We start from the raw sequence: 19,706 nt of genomic DNA, 5'->3' as shown, positions 1-19,706 counted from the left end.
GCAGTTTAGTGAGTTCTCCAGAGCCAGAAGCTTCAATAAAATGTTTCCTGTGGGACTATTTTTCATACCAGGAACCTGTATAAAAGAAATATCTTTCAATGTCAACATGGAGGTTTGAGCTTGGAGTCACACTTAGAGGCGAGATGAACCATGTGCTCGCCAGGGGACCACGACCACACCCAACCCCGAAAGATCAGGGAAAGGCAGGGAGGAGTCTGAGATCCAAGTCTGGCCCACAGAGCCAAGGTCAGCCAAAGCAGAGACGGCTGCGCACCAACCCAGCTCAGAGCAAAGGAAGCCCCCCTGGTCCCCTGGGCAGGGGGGCCGAGCAGAACAGGACAACGACGAGCATGCCGGTGGGCACCGGGTACCAGCACCCCGCTGGCCCAAGAGCCACCTATATCTCCCAGCAGAACCCCGTCCCTGTCCTCGTATGGAAACTTGGAAATCCCCAGGTCCCCAGTCAGCCACCAGGGCAGCACAACCTCGATGGGATGCCGAGGGCAACCAAGATCCCCCCCAGCCCAGACAGGTCAACCCCAGTCCGGAAGGAAGCAGCCTAGATCCTGGGGCTTTATGAAGGATTTTGTATAAGTTGTGGAGTTGGGCTGTCTGTCATACTGAAGGCATTTCATGGATAATCTGTCTCTCAGTTTGAAGTTGGTAAGGCGATAGAGTCCTCTAGTTTTTATCTTAATCTGTATATCTTTGATAGAAGCTTTGGAGTTCAGAGATCGATAAATTCTGCTGCCATGGGAGGAAGTTCCAGGTCTGTTTGGTTAAAGAGGAATTTTGTGCTTATTATGGATTTGAGTTGTTGATATTCTAAAAATCTGTTGCTGCTGAATGTTTTATTCCTTCTTTATTCCACTGGGTAAAATTACAGCAGGGTGAAGGAAGCAATAACAAGTTTATTAAAAACAAACTTAAAAGAAAAAAAGAAATTAAATAAAATGTCACAGGAGGCAAAACATTGCCCAGTTCTTACAACATGGTCAGGTAACCCCAAATTTTAATAATTTTATTGCTGTGTGTTTTATGTGTGTTGGACTTGGATGGTTACCTGATCATGAACTCTAAACAAAGACACATGCTGCAGATTGTATTTGATTGCAATCATCAGCTGTCTCTCCCATAAGTAAGACGCTAGATACCAAGCAGGCCGGGAGGGACATGGACGTCAGTCCGTTACTTTCTCCAGCCTTCCAGCTTTTGCTTTACAGATTTTCTTAATGTCAGCATGTATCAGTGATATGTGTTGGTAACTAGATGGTAGTGTGGGGTCTTTGCTTGGTTTTAAAAGTACAATGATGGAAGCAGGCATCATGTTTTGGGGGTACAGCCATTTTCCTTTATTTGTGTCGCCATGTTGAAAAATGTTGGTGCCAGTGTCCAAAACTTTGTATAGACCTCTGCTGAGAAGCTGTCTGGTCCTTTGTTACAGGACATATGTTTAAGGGCTTCATGTAGTTCCTCCACTGTAGGAGGAGAATCACCGAGACGACATTCTGAATGAAATTATGTGTTTACTAGCTTTTAGAAGCAGATACGTCTTAGGATGGACAGTTCTGGGTCTCTGCTTTATAATGACTGATGATTTATTTTCTGAGGTTCTGCCATCTTGAAAAACCTGCCTGGATCTTTTTACTGTGCAGCAGGGGCGGAGCTAGAAACATATTTATGGGGTGAGAGATGGCAGGAATGTTTCAGGGAAGGCGACACGGTGCAGAGATGTGTTTGTCATTCTTGGTAAGTGTGGAGTGTGTCAGGGATCTGATCATCTGACAGGTGTTGCAGTAAAATTTCAGGAATTCTTCAGGTGGAGCTACAAAAAGTCCCAAAACAAGAAGGACTTGTTGTTTGTTCAGATTTTCATCCTGCTGAAGTGCAGAGTTGTGCATGAACCAGCTCAAATGAACACATTAATTTCTCTTTCAATGTTGAACTGAACATTGGTAAATAAAGGATGTCTTGTGTTTTTGTACAGCACATTTCATGTACAAGACTATTCAGAGTGTGTAATATGTGCATCATTGTGACAGGACAAGGAAACAAGCATGCGCGGAATGACTCGAGTTAAAGAGGAATAAATGTACATTTTTACAAATTATTCACTTCTGATTTAAAATCAGAATAAAACAGCCACTTTCTTCAGATTTAAGTTTATTCCAGAATGGTGATTTTTATTGGGAATCAGGTGTTTACAAGGTCTTAAATGTTTTTAAAGAGGATTTAGTTTTTATTCTGAATTAAAGGGGAATTAAAACTCTCATGTAAACATGGCCTCTTACTTCTTTCTGTTTCTGTCGTGTGTTCAGGTATTTTATCTTCCCTCCATCAGAAAGCAGAATGTTCCACAGAAGTGAACCTTCAGGTTGAACAGGAAACCAGAACAAAGAGAAGCGTCTTCCTAAAGCGTTCCTGTTGGAGCATCAGTTAGTATCTGCAGCAGAGATGTAATGAAGTCCTCCATAGCTCCGCAGATCCACTCACCAAACTCTTCAATCTCTGAGGAAAAGCAGGACTGAGTCCGTCAGCGTTTGCTGTGAGTCTTCCTCATTTCCAGCTTCTTTTATTGCTTTAACAGCAAATAAAATGATCAGAATGACAGAAACTTTATTTTATATCCCTGCAGGAAGAAACTTTGAAACAGGATGAGAGAAAATGAAGCAGGAAAAAAAGTGATGTGATGTATCCACATGTTAGTTTATGAGACATCAGTTTTCAGTGCTTGAACTGGGATATTTGTTTAAAATGTGACTCTGTAGAGTTTCATACGGTTGTATGTTGCCCCTGACACGCAGCCTTGTTGAACCAGGACAACCGTGATGGGTTGATTGTGTTCAGGGTGTGTGGCTGAAACAGTGTGTGTGCTGGGGGGGGGGGGGGGGGGGGGGAGGGGGGCTTCCTCTGCTGGGGTCCAGGTGGTCTTTGGTGTGGGGTGTCTGGGGTTCGTGCTCCAGGATTGGTGCTGATTGGGTTTTTGGGTTTTTTGGCTGGTCTGCCATGTGTAGTTTAACAGTGTTTGTGTTGCCAGTTCTGATGGTTTCTGTGTTACTAAGCCTGTCAGCTGTAGAGTCCAGAATTAGTTTAAAGTCCCAGCAAACTGTTGGTGCTAGAGCTTTGCACTTGGAACCCAAAGACTCTATAATTGTATTGCTTTTGATCTTTTAATAAACTGTTCACCTGATGCTTGACATCATCCTCATCATTTCTGATTTAACGAATAGTGCTGAGTAAAGTTTCATTGGAGTCAGATATTTTATGAAAATGTTTAACCTTATGTGATCAAAAAGGAGAAAATACGAGGAGTCATTTTTATTTAGAAATCTTTTGATATTATTTTAACATGAGTTTTCTTTTTAATAGAATAGCTGATAACGGAGCCTAAAGAAAGACGTCCAGACTTCAATGACAACAATAAATTGTGACATCAGAGAAAAAAAGGTAAGCAGAAACCTTTTAAATAAAGTTCTTCATGACTGACTGCATTAAAATAAGTTGTTGTCATTGAAAAACACGTGTCTTTTATGTAATACAGATCGAAGGCAAACAATATTTAAGGTAAAATCTGGGTTTGGAGGTCCTCCGTCCGAAGGGTTAGAGGCCCTTCTCTGAAAAGAATAAGTATGAAAAGAAGGAAAACAGTGTAAACACTGTGTATAGGGCTTAAGAGGCCCACCGTCTGAAGGGTTAGGGTGAAAGAAAAGTTTGTTTGTGAGGGCTGGGTGAGTCTTCATTTGAAATCTTTAAAACAGTAACTCAGGTTATTGTTCTCTGAAGAGTTTTGTGGGTCATTTGGTGGATTTGTTGTTTTTTGTGTCTCTTTTCCTGGTTGAATTAAAACTGGGTGTGGGATCGGGATAGAACCTACAGTAGTTTGGTGCAACAATTCCCAGGACTGTTGTAGAAGCTTCTGAACTAGATCCACAAACAAGGAACTTCATCCATTCAACCTGCTGAAATCAGCTTTGCATTAATAATTGTGAGACATGACTAAACCAAAGCCAAATAATTTGGGAGAAGTGTGGCAACTATTAGTTGAAATAATTACTGCTGAATGTAAAATCAAAGAAAATGTCAAAGGTTCCATGGCTATTTAAAAAAGGGCCTCCAAGATAAAAAGCTTTTTCCTCAGGACCATGACTTTAGGCCGGTAAAAGGCCTCTAACTGCTGGACTTCAACAGGCTCACCAGGATCAGGATAATGCTCAGAGGGAATTGTCAGAGAGTAAAAACAGTCAAGACAAAACTAAATGAGACAGTCACAAAGACCACTGATAGATATGCATTACTGTCAGTGTATTACAGTATTACCTGCTCTGGACACAATCATTAGGACTAATAATGGAGACAAACAGGATCCTCCCAAAGATACCCCACAAGTTCCAGGATCCACAAAATTATATCCCAGTTTATGACCCCATCATATAGTTCCAGTAGTCCTACTGCTCCACCCATGTCAGTGCAGGCCCCAGTGGTTCAACTGTCAGGGCTGGTAGAAATAGAAGACGTAGAACCTGAAGGATTACAGAAGAACGGTTAAAACAGAGAGTTCAGGAAATGGTGCACAGCATTGCTGCGTTAGAACAGACAACTCCTACCTGTAATCCCTCCTACCTGTCCTCCTCCTACCTGCCCTCCTCCTACCCGTCCTCCCTCCTACCTGCCCTCCTCCTACCCGTCCTCCCTCCTACCTGTCCTCCTCCTACCTGTCCTCCTCCTACCTGTCCTCCCTCCATCACAGGTAGAAATGTGACTCATTCCAGGAAGCAGCTCACCTGTGTATCAGTGGAGATTCTTCTTCTTCTTCTTCTCTGAACAAACTGTAAGTGTGAACTTTCCTCTTTGTTTCTGGAATGTTTGGAGAACATGTTCACTTCTGATTTCAGCTCCAACTTTGATCTCTGCTGTTTGAAGACAAATCTACATGATGATCGTTATTTCCCTGAGGATCAAACTGTGGTTTTGTTGATGTGTAATGAGGCGGGAATGTGGCTCTACAGAACAACTTGAACTCTGACTTTCTCTTCGTGTTCACAGTAAAAACAGTCAGGCAGGTTTTTCAGGTTTTAAGTTCTGTGTTGCAACATTATTTCCTGGATCATAATCCACCTCCACCTTGTTTCACATAAACAGCTCCAGTTAGAACAACGTTGGGACTCTGTGTAAAAGTGTGGAAAACCAGAATTCACTGATTTATAAACTGAGACATTTTACCATGTGATGGAAAATATGAGCTGATTTGATGTTCAGCACAGTGTAAAAAGTAGTTCCAGGGTTGTTTATTTTGTGGATGCAGGTGATGTGACAAAAATACTTTCAGGTAAAAAGAAGAGCTCTGGACATCAGCTTGATGTATAAATGATGGTTTATTACAAAAAGTGACATCTTAAACAGATATGCATCTCTGTGAGGTCTCAGGCCAATTTTGAGAATCCCCCTGAAAACATGTTTAAGGCTTCCTTATATACGTTTCAGACAAAGACATTCCTGATGTCCTGAAGTGACCAATCTTCTGAAAACACATATGTTTACACACACTGTGTTGTGTGTAAGTCCAGTCTTCAGGGTACCTAAGACCCTAAGCACCTTATATCAGGGGTGGCCAATGTCGGTCCTCAAGAGCCACAATCCTGCAGGTTTTCCATGCATCCCTGCACCAACACACCTGACTCAAATTAAATGGATCCAACAGCCTATAAGGATCTGCACAATGACTCATTAGTCAGGTGTGTCGGTGTGCAGGATTGTGGCTCTCGAGGACCGACGTTGGCCATTCCTGCCTTATATGGTAAAACCTCTGTCAGCGTTACATCAGCCTGTCTATACATGGAGTCTAAAATTCACTACTCTTAGCAAACTGCAGTCTGGTTAAGCTGTATCCCAGAATTATCCTAATCTATGTCATTTTAATCAAGTCTAACTATGAAATGCTTAGAATAAGATACTTCAGTATTCAGCATGGTGTAAAAAGTAGTTCCAGGGTGATGTTCAGCATGGTGTAAAAAGTAGTTCCAGGGTGGTGTTCAGCATGGTGTAGCATCTCTTCTTCTAACATGTCTGGAAACATCTGGGAAGTGAGGAGACCAGTTGCTGGAGTTCTAGGAGAGGAATGTTGTCCCATCCTGGTCTGATGCAGGATTCTAGCTGCTCTACAGTCCTGGACCTTGGTTGCTGTATTTCTGCTTCCATGATGCTCCAGATGTTGTGTATTGGTGAAAGGTCTGGACTGCAGGCAGGCCAGTTCAGCAGCTGGACTCTTCTCCTGTGAAGCCATGCTGCTGTGATGGATGCAGGATGTGGTTCAGCATCGTATTGCTGAAATTTGCAAGGCCTTCCCTGAAAGAGACGTTGTCTGGATGGGAGCAGATGTTGCTCTAAAACCTCCATGTACTTTTCAGCATTGATGGAGCTTCACAGATGTGGAAGCTGCCCACGCCATGGGCACTAATGCAGCCCCATCCCATCAGAGATGCAGCTTTTCACCTGTCCACTGATAACAAGCTGGATGTTCCCTCTCCTCTTTAGTCTGCAGGACACGACGTCCATGCTTTCCACAAACTAGTTCACATCTTCATCCAGGTTTCCACTTTGCCTCAGATCATTTTAAATGAGCTTTAGTCTAGAGAAGACAGAAGAAGCTGGTTCTGGATCCTGTTCACATCTGGCTTCTTCTCTGCATGATGGAGCTTTAACCTGCATTTGTGGGTTTCAGGGTGAACTGTGTTCACAGACAGTGGTTTCTGGAAGTCTTCCTGAGTCCATGCAGTGGTTTCCAGTAGAGAATCATGTCTGTTTTTAATGCAGAAGATCACCAGCACCCAGCCTTGTCCCAAGCATACAGAGATTCCTCCTGATTCTTTCAGTCTGTGGATGATCTTACAATCTGCAGATCAGGGATCACAGACTCTGACCCTTGAGGCCTACTGTCCTCCAGGTTTTAGTTTAGTACATAAAAGTCAGTCTTACCAACAACAAGGTCTTGACCTCCATCATGTTTACATGAACTTTACTCTGCAGCTCATTTAAAGCTGTGAGAATCAGTCCATTTATCCGCTGATCAGCAGAAAATCTACTGACTGCTCACACATGTGGGTAAACTAAATATCTGAAAGGGTTTTTAACTAAATGCTGTTCATCACAAAACATCAGCTTCATCTCTGGAATTTATTCCAAACATTTTATAAACAAAACGTCAGTTTTCTGAAAAATGATCAACATGTTGGTCAGAAATGAAAAGAGATGTTTGGTGGAGCTTTAATTTAAATCCATGTTGAATCTGCTGAGTAAGAACAGACGAGTGGTTGTAACTGGGGAGTAAAACGTCCTGCTGATAGAAGTCCAGCAGCTGAAGGCAGCTTCCTCTTCCTCACTGCTGTCTGACTGCATCCATCTGACTCTGATATGAAGCAGAAACTCAGAGCCAATCAGAGGAGGAGCAGCAGATGATGGAAAGGAGGATTTCAGTTGATGTTCAGATGAATGATGTGTGTTTCCTTTGCAGGTGAAGGTAGAAAGTGTGTGTGAGCTGATGTGAATCCAGCATCATGGATCAGGACAGAGAGGAGGGAGTCCCTCCCTCTAAAACCACTCAGAGGTGAGATGTCCATCTCTAACTGTCCATGACTCTTCTCCATGTCAGAGATCACAACTCACATCACCAAACATCTGGATTCACAGGAACCAGCCTGGACCTGCACCTGGACATGGACTTAGACCCAGCTGTGTCTCCATGAAGGGAAACCGATCGATGGAAAATCGTCTTTATTTCAGATCAGACCAGCAGTGAGTATCAGAGTCCAGTGGAGGTTGGATCAGGTTTCAAATGAAAACCAGTTCCAGGTTCATCATTTCTGGACGTCTCTGCTGAGACGAATCTGCAGCATCATGATCGTCATGTGATAGATTTGATTTGTCTTCCAGATTCTTCTGCAAACTAAATGTTGAACAATTTCAGAATTCAGCTGTAAAATCATTAAACCATCTTTATTCACAGGAATCAACCTGGACCTGGACCTGAACCCAGCTGTTTGTCTTTTAAGAGCGACTGGTCGATGGATATTCCTCTTCATTTTAAATCAGAGCCACAGAGGTGAGCTTTGTAAAATTGTTGCATCAGTTTAGTTTTATTCCATCTTGTGTTTCAACTCAATAATAATAATAATAATAATAATAATGATAATAATAATAATAATAATAACAATAATAATAATAATAATAATAATAAAGGATATCTTCAGCATTTAAGGTGAAATATCCAGATGAAGCTCTAATAATAAACATGTGAGTTTTATTAAATATTTCTTGTGAACTGAGAATAATCAGGAGGATTCTGTCTCAGTGCAGGAAACATAGAATCTCCATAATTCAACTTTCTCATCTGTGGAACGTAGAAGCAGACGAGAGTTTTTCCTCCTCTGGAAAAAGGAAACAGATTCTGGACGTTTTCCAGAAGTTCAGGAGATTCTCTGAACCTCAGTTACTAAGTGACCTGCAGTCAGTTTGGCTCCTCACAAACACACCAAACTTTTTCTTAGTGGAAAACTCCAACATCAGACACATTTATACTGGGAGCTGCCCAGTCTAACCAGTCTCATCCAAGCACACACTGGCTGTGGCTGCCTTGCTCCAGGGCACCTCAGCACAGAGCTTCATGAAGGTGTTGGTGAGAGCTTCCTAAAAGCTGAAAGCAGCTTCTCCATGTGACAGAATGTGATGTGATTCTTCCTGATTCCTCCACAGAGTGGACCAGCAGAGCTCAGAGCTTCCCAGTGGTCAGTCTGCCCAGCAGCATCAAACACAGCTGGACTCCATATTTATGGTCTGTACATGTACAACAACTACTTTTCCATCTCTTCTGTCCACATCATCTCCATGCTGACCTTTGTAGACCAGTCGATTGTCAGTGTGTCCAACATGGATCTGATGTTTGGCTCCATGATTTCAGTCTGATTGTGTCCTTCATATCGTTTCTCTTCCAGCTGCTGGAGGACAACATGATCACTTTCATGAAGAAGGAGCTGAAGAAGTTCCAGAAGCTTCTGAGTCCAGATTACCCAGAATGCTCAGTGTTGGAGGGTGAGGATGAGGAGCAGAGGAAGAGCAGCAGAGAGGCGTTAGTGAAGATCACAGTGGACTTCCTGAGGAGGATGAAGCAGGAGGAGCTGGCTGAGCGTCTGCAGAGCAGTAAGAGGATTTCTCTAAAGATTGAAGCTGCTGGATAAATGACACATTTACTGATGTCTCAACACATGAACATCACATATTCACATCCTCATTCCTCAGAGGCTTCAAATCTTTACTGACTCTTCTTATTTCTTCTTTTCTTTCAGAATATTTTGCTCCAGTTTGGCAACGTAAACTAAAATGTGGTCTGAAGAAGAAGTTCCAGTGTGTGTTTGAGGGGATTGCTAAAGCAGGAAACCCGACCCTTCTGAACCAGATCTACACAGAGCTCTACATCACAGAGGGAGGGACTGCAGAGGTCAATGATGAACATGAGGTCAGACAGATTGAAACAGCATCCAGGAAACCAGACAGACCAGAAACAACCATCAGACAAGAAGACATCTTTAAACTCCCACCTGGAAGAGATGAACCAATCAGAACAGTGATGACAAAGGGAGTGGCTGGCATTGGGAAAACTGTCTTAACACAGAAGTTCACTCTGGACTGGGCTGAAGACAAAGCCCACCAGGACATCCAGTTGACATTTCCACTGACTTTCAGAGAGCTGAATGTGCTGAAAGAGAAAAAGTTCAGCTTGGTGGAACTTGTTCATCACTTCTTTACTGAAACCAAAGAAGCAGGAATCTGCAGCTTTGAAGAGTTCCAGGTTGTCTTCATCTTGGACGGTCTGGATGAGAGTCGACTTCCTCTGGACTTCCACAACAATGAGACCCTGACTGATGTTACAGAGTCCACCTCAGTGGATGTGCTGCTGACTAACCTCATCAGGGGGAAACTGCTTCCCTCTGCTCGCCTCTGGATAACCACACGACCTGCAGCAGCCAATCAGATCCCTCCTGACTGTGTTGGCATGGTGACAGAGGTCAGAGGGTTCACTGACCCTCAGAAGGAGGAGTACTTCAGGAAGAGGTTCAGAGATGAGGAGCAGGCCAGCAGGATCATCTCCCACATGAAGACATCACGAAGCCTCCACATCATGTGCCACATCCCAGTCTTCTGCTGGATCACTGCTACAGTTCTGGAGGATGTGCTGGAAACCAGAGAGGGAGGAGAGCTGCCCAAGACCCTGACTGAGATGTACATCCACTTCCTAGTGGTCCAGACCAAAGTCAAGAAGGTCAAGTATGAAGGAGGAGCTGAAACAGATACAACATGGAGTCCAGAGAGCAGGAAGATGATTGAGTCTCTGGGAAAACTGGCTTTTGATCAGCTGCAGAAAGGAAACCTGATCTTCTATGAATCAGACCTGACAGAGTGTGGCATCGATATCACAGCAGCCTCAGTTTACTCAGGAGTGTTCACACAGATCTTTAAAGAGGAGAGAGGACTGTACCAGGAGACGGTGTTCAGCTTCGTCCATCTAAGTGTTCAGGAGTTTCTGGCTGCTCTTCATGTCCGTCTGACCTTCATCAACTCTGGAATCAACCTGATGGAAGATAAACAAACAGTTTCTGTTTGGTCTAAGTTATTAAATAAACCAGAACTATGTCTCCATCAGAGAGCTGTGGACGAGGCCTTACAGAGTCCAAAAGGACACCTGGACTTGTTCCTCCGCTTCTTCCTGGGTCTTTCACTGCAGACCAGTCAGAGTCTCCTACGAGGCCTGATGACACAGACAGGAAGTAGCTCACAGACCAATCAGAAAACAGTCCAGTACATCAAGGAGAAGATCAGTGAGAATGTGTCTGCAGAGAGAAGCATCAATCTGTTCCACTGTCTGAATGAACTGAATGATCGTTCTCTAGAGGAGGAGATCCATCGGTTCCTGAGATCAGGACGTCTCTCCACAGATAAACTGTCTCCTGCTCAGTGGTCAGCTCTGGCCTTCATCTTACTGTCATCAGAAGAAGATCTGGAGGTGTTTGACCTGCAGAAATACTCTCCTTCAGAGGAGGTTCTTCTGAGGCTGCTGCCAGTGGTCAAAGCCTCCAGCAAAGCTCTGTAAGTACATATATAGCAGGATGTGGAGAATTATCAGAAGACTCAGATAATAGAGTCAAGAAGTGAATCAGAGATGATAAAACATGCTTTTATCTCTTCATGATTAGACTACTGTTACAGTATGTTGATTTAAAGAAGAGGACCAGAACTCTGCCATGAGACCTCTGCCTCATCCAAACAGAAGATTTCTATGTTTTATAGAAACTTCACTGGTACCATTCAACGTTAAAATTCATTTTAAGACTTTGCTCTCAACCTTCAGAGCATTACATGGTCAGTCTCCTCTATAAATGAACTGCTGCAGCCTTACACATGCTGTCGCAGTCTGAGGTCATCTAATCTTTTAATGGTCCCTCACACTTAAGGACTCAACCAATCTTTCCAAGCAGTCGCCCCCACTATAATTCCCTTGAAGCAAAAGCTTTCTGGCTTTCTTGCCACTAGTTTATTTGAAGACTTCTCCCCAAATTTCACAGTGAACACTGAAGAAAAAATGCTTCCAACCTCCAGCTTGTTAACACACCTCGATGAGGGACCACAGCTCTGCAGAGAACACCAGCCCAGTCATTGTAATTCTGGATTTAATCTTCAGTTTATTTCTGGACTTATTTCAGCGTATAATAACCTGCTTCTGCAGAGCGGAAGAGTCACAACCGATTTCCATCGGGTCCGTGTGTGCTGTGTTCTGGTTTTCTGTGGCGCATCAAGGCAAGGCAAGGCAGTTTATTTGTATAGCACATTTCATGTACGGGACAATTCAAAGTGCTTTACATACAACAAAGGCATTACAGATATTTAGAAATAGTAAAATGCATCAACACATAATCACAATAAAATAATAAATTACATTAAAATGATTAAAAGCAAGATAAGTTAAAAAAAAAAAGTTAACATGCAGATTTCATGCATAGGCGCATGAGAAAAGAAATGTATTTAACCTGGATTTAAAAATGTCTACATTCGGGGAAAGTTTAATCTCTACTGGCCGTTTGTTCCACTTGTTTGCAGCATAACAGCTAAATGCTGCTTCTCCATGTTTAGTCTGGACTCTGGTCTGGTCTCTGGTCTGGACTCTGGTCTGGACTCTGGTCTGGACTAGTTGACCAGAGTCTTTGGATCTAAGAGCTCTGCTAGGTTTATATTCTCTGAACATATCACAGATGGATTCTGGGCCTAAACCATTCTGGGATTTGTAAACGATCAGAAGGGTTTAAAATCTATTCTGTGACTGACTGGAAGCCAGTGTAAAGATTTCAAAACTGGTGTGATGTGTTCAGATCTCTTAGTCCTGGTTAAAACTCTAGCAGCAGTGTTCTGGATGAGCTGCAGATGTTTAATGCTCTTTTTGAAAGTCCTGTTAAAAAACCATTACAGTAATCCAGCCTACTGGAGATGGATGCATGGACGAGTTTCTCTTGGTCTTTCTGGGAAACTAAACTTTTAATTCTGTTGATGTTTCTGAGCTGGTAAAAAGCTGTCTTAGCGAATCTTTGATGTGGCTGCTGAAAGTCAGGTGAGTCTATCAACACTCCAAGGTTACGAACTTGGTCAGTGATTTTAAGAGCCTGAGTCTCCAGGTGTTTGCCAATGCTGACCCTCTTCTCTTTGCTACCAAACAGAATAATCTCAGTTTTGTCTTCATTTAATTGTAGAATATTCTCCTTCATCCAGGTGTTTATTTGCTCCAGACACTGACACAATAAGTCTATTGAACTGCAGTCATCTGGTGACAGAGACACATAAAGTTGTGTATCATCTGCATAACTTTGATAATTAATGCTATAGTTCTGTAATATTTGACCCAAAGGGAGCATATACAAGTTGAACAGAAGAGGTCCAAGGACTGATCCCTGGGGGACTCCACAAGTCATGGCGACTTGCTCGGATTCATAGCTGCCGATCGTAACAAAATAACTCCGGCCTTCTAAATAGGACCTGAACCAGTTAAGAACCGCTCCAGAAAGTCCAACCCAGTTTTCCAGCCTGTGCAACAGGATTTTGTGATCTACAGTATCAAACGCAGCACTGAGATCCAACAGAACCAGGACTGATACTAGACCAGAACCAGGACTGATACTTGACCAGATTCAGTATTCAACCTAATGTCATTTAACACTTTGACCAGAGCTGTTTCAGTGCTGTGATGAGGTCGGAAGCCGGAATGAAATTTATCAAGATTTCCACTTTCATTTAAAAAGTCATGAAGCTGGTGAAATACAACTTTCTCAATAACCTTGGAAATAAAAGAGAGGTTAGAGACGGGTCTATAGTTGTTCATTATAGAGGCGTCTAGAGTCCTTTTCGTTAGGAGTGGCGTAATAGCAGCTATCTTTAGTGACTTGGGAGAAATGCCTGATGCCAGTGAGCTGTTAACTATCAGTAGAAGATCACTTTCTACTGAGGTAAAAACTGGTTTTAAAAAGTCGGATGGTATCATGTCCAGAGTGCATGTGGTTAATTTCAAATGCCAAACTGTTTCTTGTAGGACTTTTAAATTCACCATTTTAAATTGCAATATGACATCAGAATTATTTCCGGGTTTTAGACACAGACTACTTTTCTTGTGTGACTGTGTTGAATTAATATTTTGCCTAATTGTTTAAATTTTTTTGGCTAAAAAAGTTTGCAAATTGGTTGCATTTCTCAATGGAAAGGAGCTCTGGGCTTATCTGTATAGGAGGATTTGTAAGTTTTTCAATCATAGCAAACAGAATGTGAGAAGTGTTGACGTTCCTGTTAATCATTTCAGATAAATGCAGCTCTCTGGCCTTCACAGCTCATTGTTATAGTTACGTAGGCTTTGTTTGTACAACTCATAGTAAATTTGAAGTTTATTTTTCCGCAATTTCCGCTCAGTTTTTCTGCATTCTCTTTTTAAGCTGGTAACCACAGTGGTGTTTCTCCATGCTGTTTTCTGTTTGATCAAAGTGCTGTTGATTCTTATCGGTGCAACAGCATCCATTACATTCAAGACTTTCAGATTGAAATTATCCAGGAGTCCATCAACTGACTCTGCACTCTTCCTAACCGAGGAGCAGGTTGGTTGGACATTCTGAGTGATCAGTAAACCAAACAAAATACAAAAATGGTCAGACAAGGCCAAGTCAGTGACTACAACAGAAGAAATATCCACACCCTTTGAAATAACCAGGTCCAGAATGTGACCTTGAATGTGGGTCGGTTCTTTTACATGTTGCCACAAACCAAACATGTCTAATATGGAACAAAATTTCTTGACCTTACCATCCGTCATGTTATCTATGTGAATGTTAAAATCCCCAGTTAAGATGAAATAGTCAAAATCAGTAGAGATAACCGTCAATGATTCAGAAAATTCATCAATAAAATTTACACAATGTCCTGGACGTCTGTAGATGATTAGAAATAGGATTTTAGGAATGCCCCTTAAAATAAAACTAAGATATTCAAAAGAAGTAAAATCAGCAAATGAAATTTCTTTACACTGGAATGAATCTTTAAATAAGGCAGCTTCTCCTCCCCCTTTCAACTCACCAGGAACGTGTCAGACACGAAGTGCTCACAAGTGCCGTTCACATATCTGGTTCTACAAGATTATGAAGTCATAGGAGAACTGCGTGATCACGTGTGATGCCGTCAGTTCACGCAATAACAACCATGGATAAAGATGGCTGCATGTAAACAGAAGATCACTCTGCCTGTCTGACGTTCATTTTCTGATCTTTTGGTTCACTGACCTTTTAACTCGTCTTTTAACAAGTATTACAGACAGCTCACCTGACTGAATGGGTAGCATGTTGTAAAAAGAATGTATTTATGTTAATAAGCATGTTAAACTCACCATCTGCTCCTAAAACTGTTGATATCTCGGTCCAGACCTTCTCCTTTCTGCTGTTGTCCTTGTAAAACGGATCTGTGGTGTCATATAAAATCTTTTGATTCTCCACTTCAAGGATAAATGTGTCATCATCCATCATGAAAAAAAAAACACTGAGGCCTGACTGATTGACTTCTCAAGCTGCATTTATACTCGTGCGGCGTCTGCTGAAGGTCAGTTATGGCGTCACCGCTGTATGCGCCGCGTAGGTCTGCGGAGGCTTGATGCGGACCTCTTCCAGACCTGATGTGCATCCCTGCTTGCAGCGCGGTTACACAGAAGTTCTCCCTTTTCTTTTATTGGTCTTTTTGTGATTACGTGTTTGTAGATCATTGGAGCCTTTCGCTGACTTTACTTAACTTGGTGTCACCAGTAATGATGTAATGATTACAAAGTTCAGGGATGTAAATCTGCATGTGGGTTTTCATTTTTAGATTTACCGGATGCTTTACTCTGCTCCCTGGTCTGCTTTCCTGTCTAGATCTATCTGACCTGCTGAGCTTCACATGATCTGGAAGCAAAATAGACCTGAAGTACGTTTAGCTAAGAGCCGTGACAATAGCTTCAAGCATGCTTATAACACGCGCCGCTGTGTGAGCCAAACCACTGACTAAAACGGCAGCATTTAGCTCCGGAGGCCGCGGCGCACACGGACCCGGTGGAAATTTGCCGTGAGGCCGTGTTTCTTATTAAGGCACTGTCACTGAATTCATCATCTTATATTGGAGCAAATTTCTTTGCTAAGATCTTTGGGCATTATTAAAAGCAGACCTTTCTTTACTTGAACTGCATTCATTTGAGGAATTAAGCCTTTTTATTTTAACTATCTGGAAGCCCAGAGAAACCATAATCGATTATTGTTCTTTTTTAAATTATTATCTCGAGAGGAAGAGGACCATTTTCTCGTGATAACAGGATAATTTATCTTGTTATCTCAACAAAACAAAGTTTGTTTTAGCTAGATAAGACGATTAAGGTGGGCTCAAAAGCAAGTGTTGGACCTACTTTAATTGATCAAAACAGACCCCAGGACAGATGGGGAGCAGCTACAGTCCAGGTGTATATGTGTAATTCTGTGATTGAGTGATTGGTAAAACTTAATAATCAGACACGTTGCAGTTTCAACCTTTTGTAAGACTTGATACGAGTAAAATCGGAAGCATTGATCAGTGATGGATGTTCCTTGATGTGACGTCAGCTTGCGTTCTTTGCTGTACTGAGGCGGCGTGACTCAGCATGGTAGAGTGGTCTTGTAGCCTGAGGGTTGACGGTTCAATCCTCCGCCAAAATAAGTTCAAGTCGAGGTGTCCTTGGGCAAGACACCGAACCCCTAATTGGTCATGATGGGCTGTGGTTGAGCACAGCTTCTGTCATCAGTGTGTGAGTGGGTGTGTGAATGGGTATAGCTGTATATGATACATTGTCAGTGTGAACAGTTCATATTTGTTGATTAAGACTAAAAAGAGAATGAATAGTGTACAGTTGATGAATAAAAAGCGATAAAGAGGTTAATAATGAGTAAAAACTGCTGTTCTGTGCAGGCTGTTTTTTGGTGTATGAGCTGGTTGTGATGGCGGCCAGAGCCCGGACCAGAGGCACCAGAAGCAGGACACCGGCTTACTTTTTATTTATTTCTACTTTATTACACGTGAAGCATTTACAAAGACAATAAATACAGTTGTCTATATAATAAAATAAAGGTTCTAAATACAGGAAATTGACAACTTAAACATGTAAATTGTAAAGAAAACTTATTGTATGGAAATGTAGAAACATTAGTTCAACATGAGAACAGAGAGAAGTGAGAAAGAAAAAGAAAAAAGACATACTGGGGGTTAAAGACTATGTCTACATATTAAACATCCTGCACACACATACAGTTTTAACTGCTTTTTGTTTTTTAGAATAATGTATAGAGAGGATGTAATGTTTGAATTAATCAAACAAAGAAATGAAGCCTGGTTTCCTACCTGTAAATTTACACTTATGAACATGAAATCTGGCCATAATAATAAGGAGATTAATTAAGTTCACACTAGGACTGTTGTGCAGATCCTTCGCTACAAGACCAAGCACTACATCCTTCCACATAAAGCAAAAACATCATCAATTTCGTCCTGAACCAGACTGCAGATCTTTTACTAAAACACTTTTACAGCTGGACAAGACCAAAATAAATGGACCATCGTTTCAGGAGAGTTTTTACTAAAACTGCAAAGTATATGAATATTTCATGTAAATCTGTTCTGAATCTAGACTTTAGCTGGTAAATGCTATGGACGAGCCTGAAGGAGATTTCTTTCCTTGTATTAGTGATCAGAGATTTATTAGGAATTAGCCAAACCTGCTTCCATGGCACATCATCCACAAACATGTTCCACTGACAAATAGCACAAGGTAATGATAGAATATTCTTTAGAAATAATGTTCTTCCTGATCTATTATTATTTCTGGAATAACTGGACAGACAGACCTTCCCTACAGGAGGATGAAGAGGAGACAGCAGGGGTGTGTACTGGTATCAATCCTCTGTTGGTGTTTACAAAGCATACACACTCCAGAGGGGATAGCTGCAAACACCTTGGCGTCCTCCACAGGCGTTACAGGGATGTTGTATTTATACAGAAATTCTTCATAAGTTTAAAGAAGCCCTCGTTGTTAAACAGCTGATCTACCAGTATAATACTGGTATGAAACCAGTTTTCTATAAAGTGCTTTGTGTTTATATAAGATGTCCTTGTTATTCCAGATATAGTGTGTGTGTGGTGGAAAGTTGTGTTTATAGATAAGTGACCATGATAAGAAGGCTTGGTGATGAAAAGCCGACAGTTTGAGTGGATTTTACCAACATGATAATTACACATTAAAAAGGAATAAATGCCACAGATTTTTAAAATGTAGAGGTATTTTATTCCACGTTGAGTTACCCTGATAGAATTATTTAACGCTAACAGGAACTAAATAAACTTTTTTCCTTCTTATAATATCTGGATAAAAAAAAAACAGACTCAGATGCTCAGAATCGAGGCTCAATAAAATACCTGAGAGCAGAGGGGGCAGAACACAGGGACCCATCTCATAGACGTAGTTTTTAGGATTATGGGTGAATCTCTGAACCATTGATAAAACCACCACCTCTCACGAAGTATGCAGCCGTTCCCTCTTCACCAGCTTTCTTAATCTTTGGCCACAGCTTCTGTCGGTTATCCCTTTCCTCCTTTGTTAAGTCCTGGGAGAAGCGTAGGCCTTTAGATTGGAGAAAGATGCTATTCTTAGCAGCTTTCCAGAAGTCCTCCTTCAGACGTCAGGAAATAAACCTGATGATAATGCCATGAGACTTCAAGTCGTCCTGGCTGGTTCCCCCCATCTGATGGGTAAGATCAACTTTTCTTTACTGGATGGAAAGGTTTTTTGGCAGATACAAACCACCTCCTCACACACATTTCCCTTTTCCGTCTCCAGAGCTCCGTATAGCCTCAGATTCCACCGACGACCATAGCTTTCCAGGTCTGCCACGAGTCATGGATTTCAAAGCAGATTCCTCACTTTTTTCCACATGTTTTTCAGTGTGAGCAACCTTTTCATTTATGAGTTTAGTTTCAGAGTGGATGGTGTCCACCATTTTCTCCAATGCATCACTCCTGGTGTTTATCAAGTTAGCCAACGTGCAAACAGCATCATCAGAGTTTAAGGCGTGAGAAAAAAAGGGTTTTTTGGCAAGGGGAGCCTTACTTGAGGTCAGTGGAGGGAACTCCTCTTCCATCACTGCTTGCAGATTTCCATCCATCTTGCTGTTGTAGTCGTGCTCTTTAGTAAACAAGCTAGCGGAGCTTCCTGCTTCTTTGCAGGACGTGTTTCTTCTACAGACTGAGGCATTTTGCTCGGTACTGGTTCAGATATTACACCAAAATAGAAAACCAAACAACTGCTCTGTCACTTTCCACAGGAAAAGTATATCTGCTGCGTTAAAACAACGTTAATAGTTGGTGCTGAAAGATCGATAAAAACCACCCTGTCACGCCGCCATCTTGCCCCAGCAGCAGGACACTGGCTTACATGCGTGGAGGGTGTGATGTTGGTGACGTCATCGTACATCTAGAGAAAGCACATCTATTGCACCATACAGATCAGAAACCAGATCACACTACCCGGGTAGATGAACAGTTACATGAACACTTTCACAATCTTACATTGAAAGTCTAATACACACGGACGGACTAAGGAAAGACCTGCATGTTAGGCTGGTTTGAGTCTCTAAACTCTCTCCAGGAGTGAGTGTGAGTCTAATTGAACGTTTTTCTCTTTGTGTTGGTTCTGTGATGGACCAGGAACATGTCCAGGCCCCCTGCTACCCTGTATTTAAATAATCCATTATCACGAGAAAACAGTGTTAAAAAACATGAGCGTGACCGCTCTCAGCTTCCGTAGTAGGATTATTCTGTGTATTTTATTTCTCTTGATAGAAACACAGACTTACAGATATACATGTGTTTATACGTAGAATGTGACTCAGCAACAATAAAGCGTGGCATAAGGAGAAGTGTGTTGGACTGGTGCTGTATACCTCATCTGTTCTGACTGGACCATCTGTGGAGGCTGCACATATATAAATCAGTGTCTAATACTCATCTCTGAGGTCACAGGTTGGTCCTTCTGAACTGAAATTATTTTACCAACACGTCTTTTACCAGTTAAACACGTGTAAAATGAAACAGTC

General features: G+C 42.0%; 1 protein-coding gene across 1 annotated transcript in view; it reads left to right on the top strand.

Moving 5' to 3' along the window:
* Positions 1-2,279: 2,279 nt before the first annotated feature.
* Positions 2,280-19,706, top strand: part of LOC121653840 (NLR family CARD domain-containing protein 3-like) — a gene marked incomplete at its 3' end in the record, with an annotated part of 124,818 nt that continues 107,391 nt past the window's right edge. Inside the window, exons 1-4 of the mRNA XM_042007537.1 lie at positions 2,280-2,545; positions 3,370-3,447; positions 7,508-7,600; positions 7,684-7,788. Of these exons, the coding sequence (XP_041863471.1) occupies positions 7,551-7,600; positions 7,684-7,788 (155 nt within the window). The remainder of the gene's footprint in view (positions 2,546-3,369; positions 3,448-7,507; positions 7,601-7,683; positions 7,789-19,706) is intronic.

This window comes from Melanotaenia boesemani, chromosome 2 (assembly GCF_017639745.1).
Source record: "Melanotaenia boesemani isolate fMelBoe1 chromosome 2, fMelBoe1.pri, whole genome shotgun sequence".
NCBI classification, from domain to species: domain Eukaryota; kingdom Metazoa; phylum Chordata; class Actinopteri; order Atheriniformes; family Melanotaeniidae; genus Melanotaenia; species Melanotaenia boesemani.
This window is presented reverse-complemented; position numbering and strand designations above follow the sequence as displayed.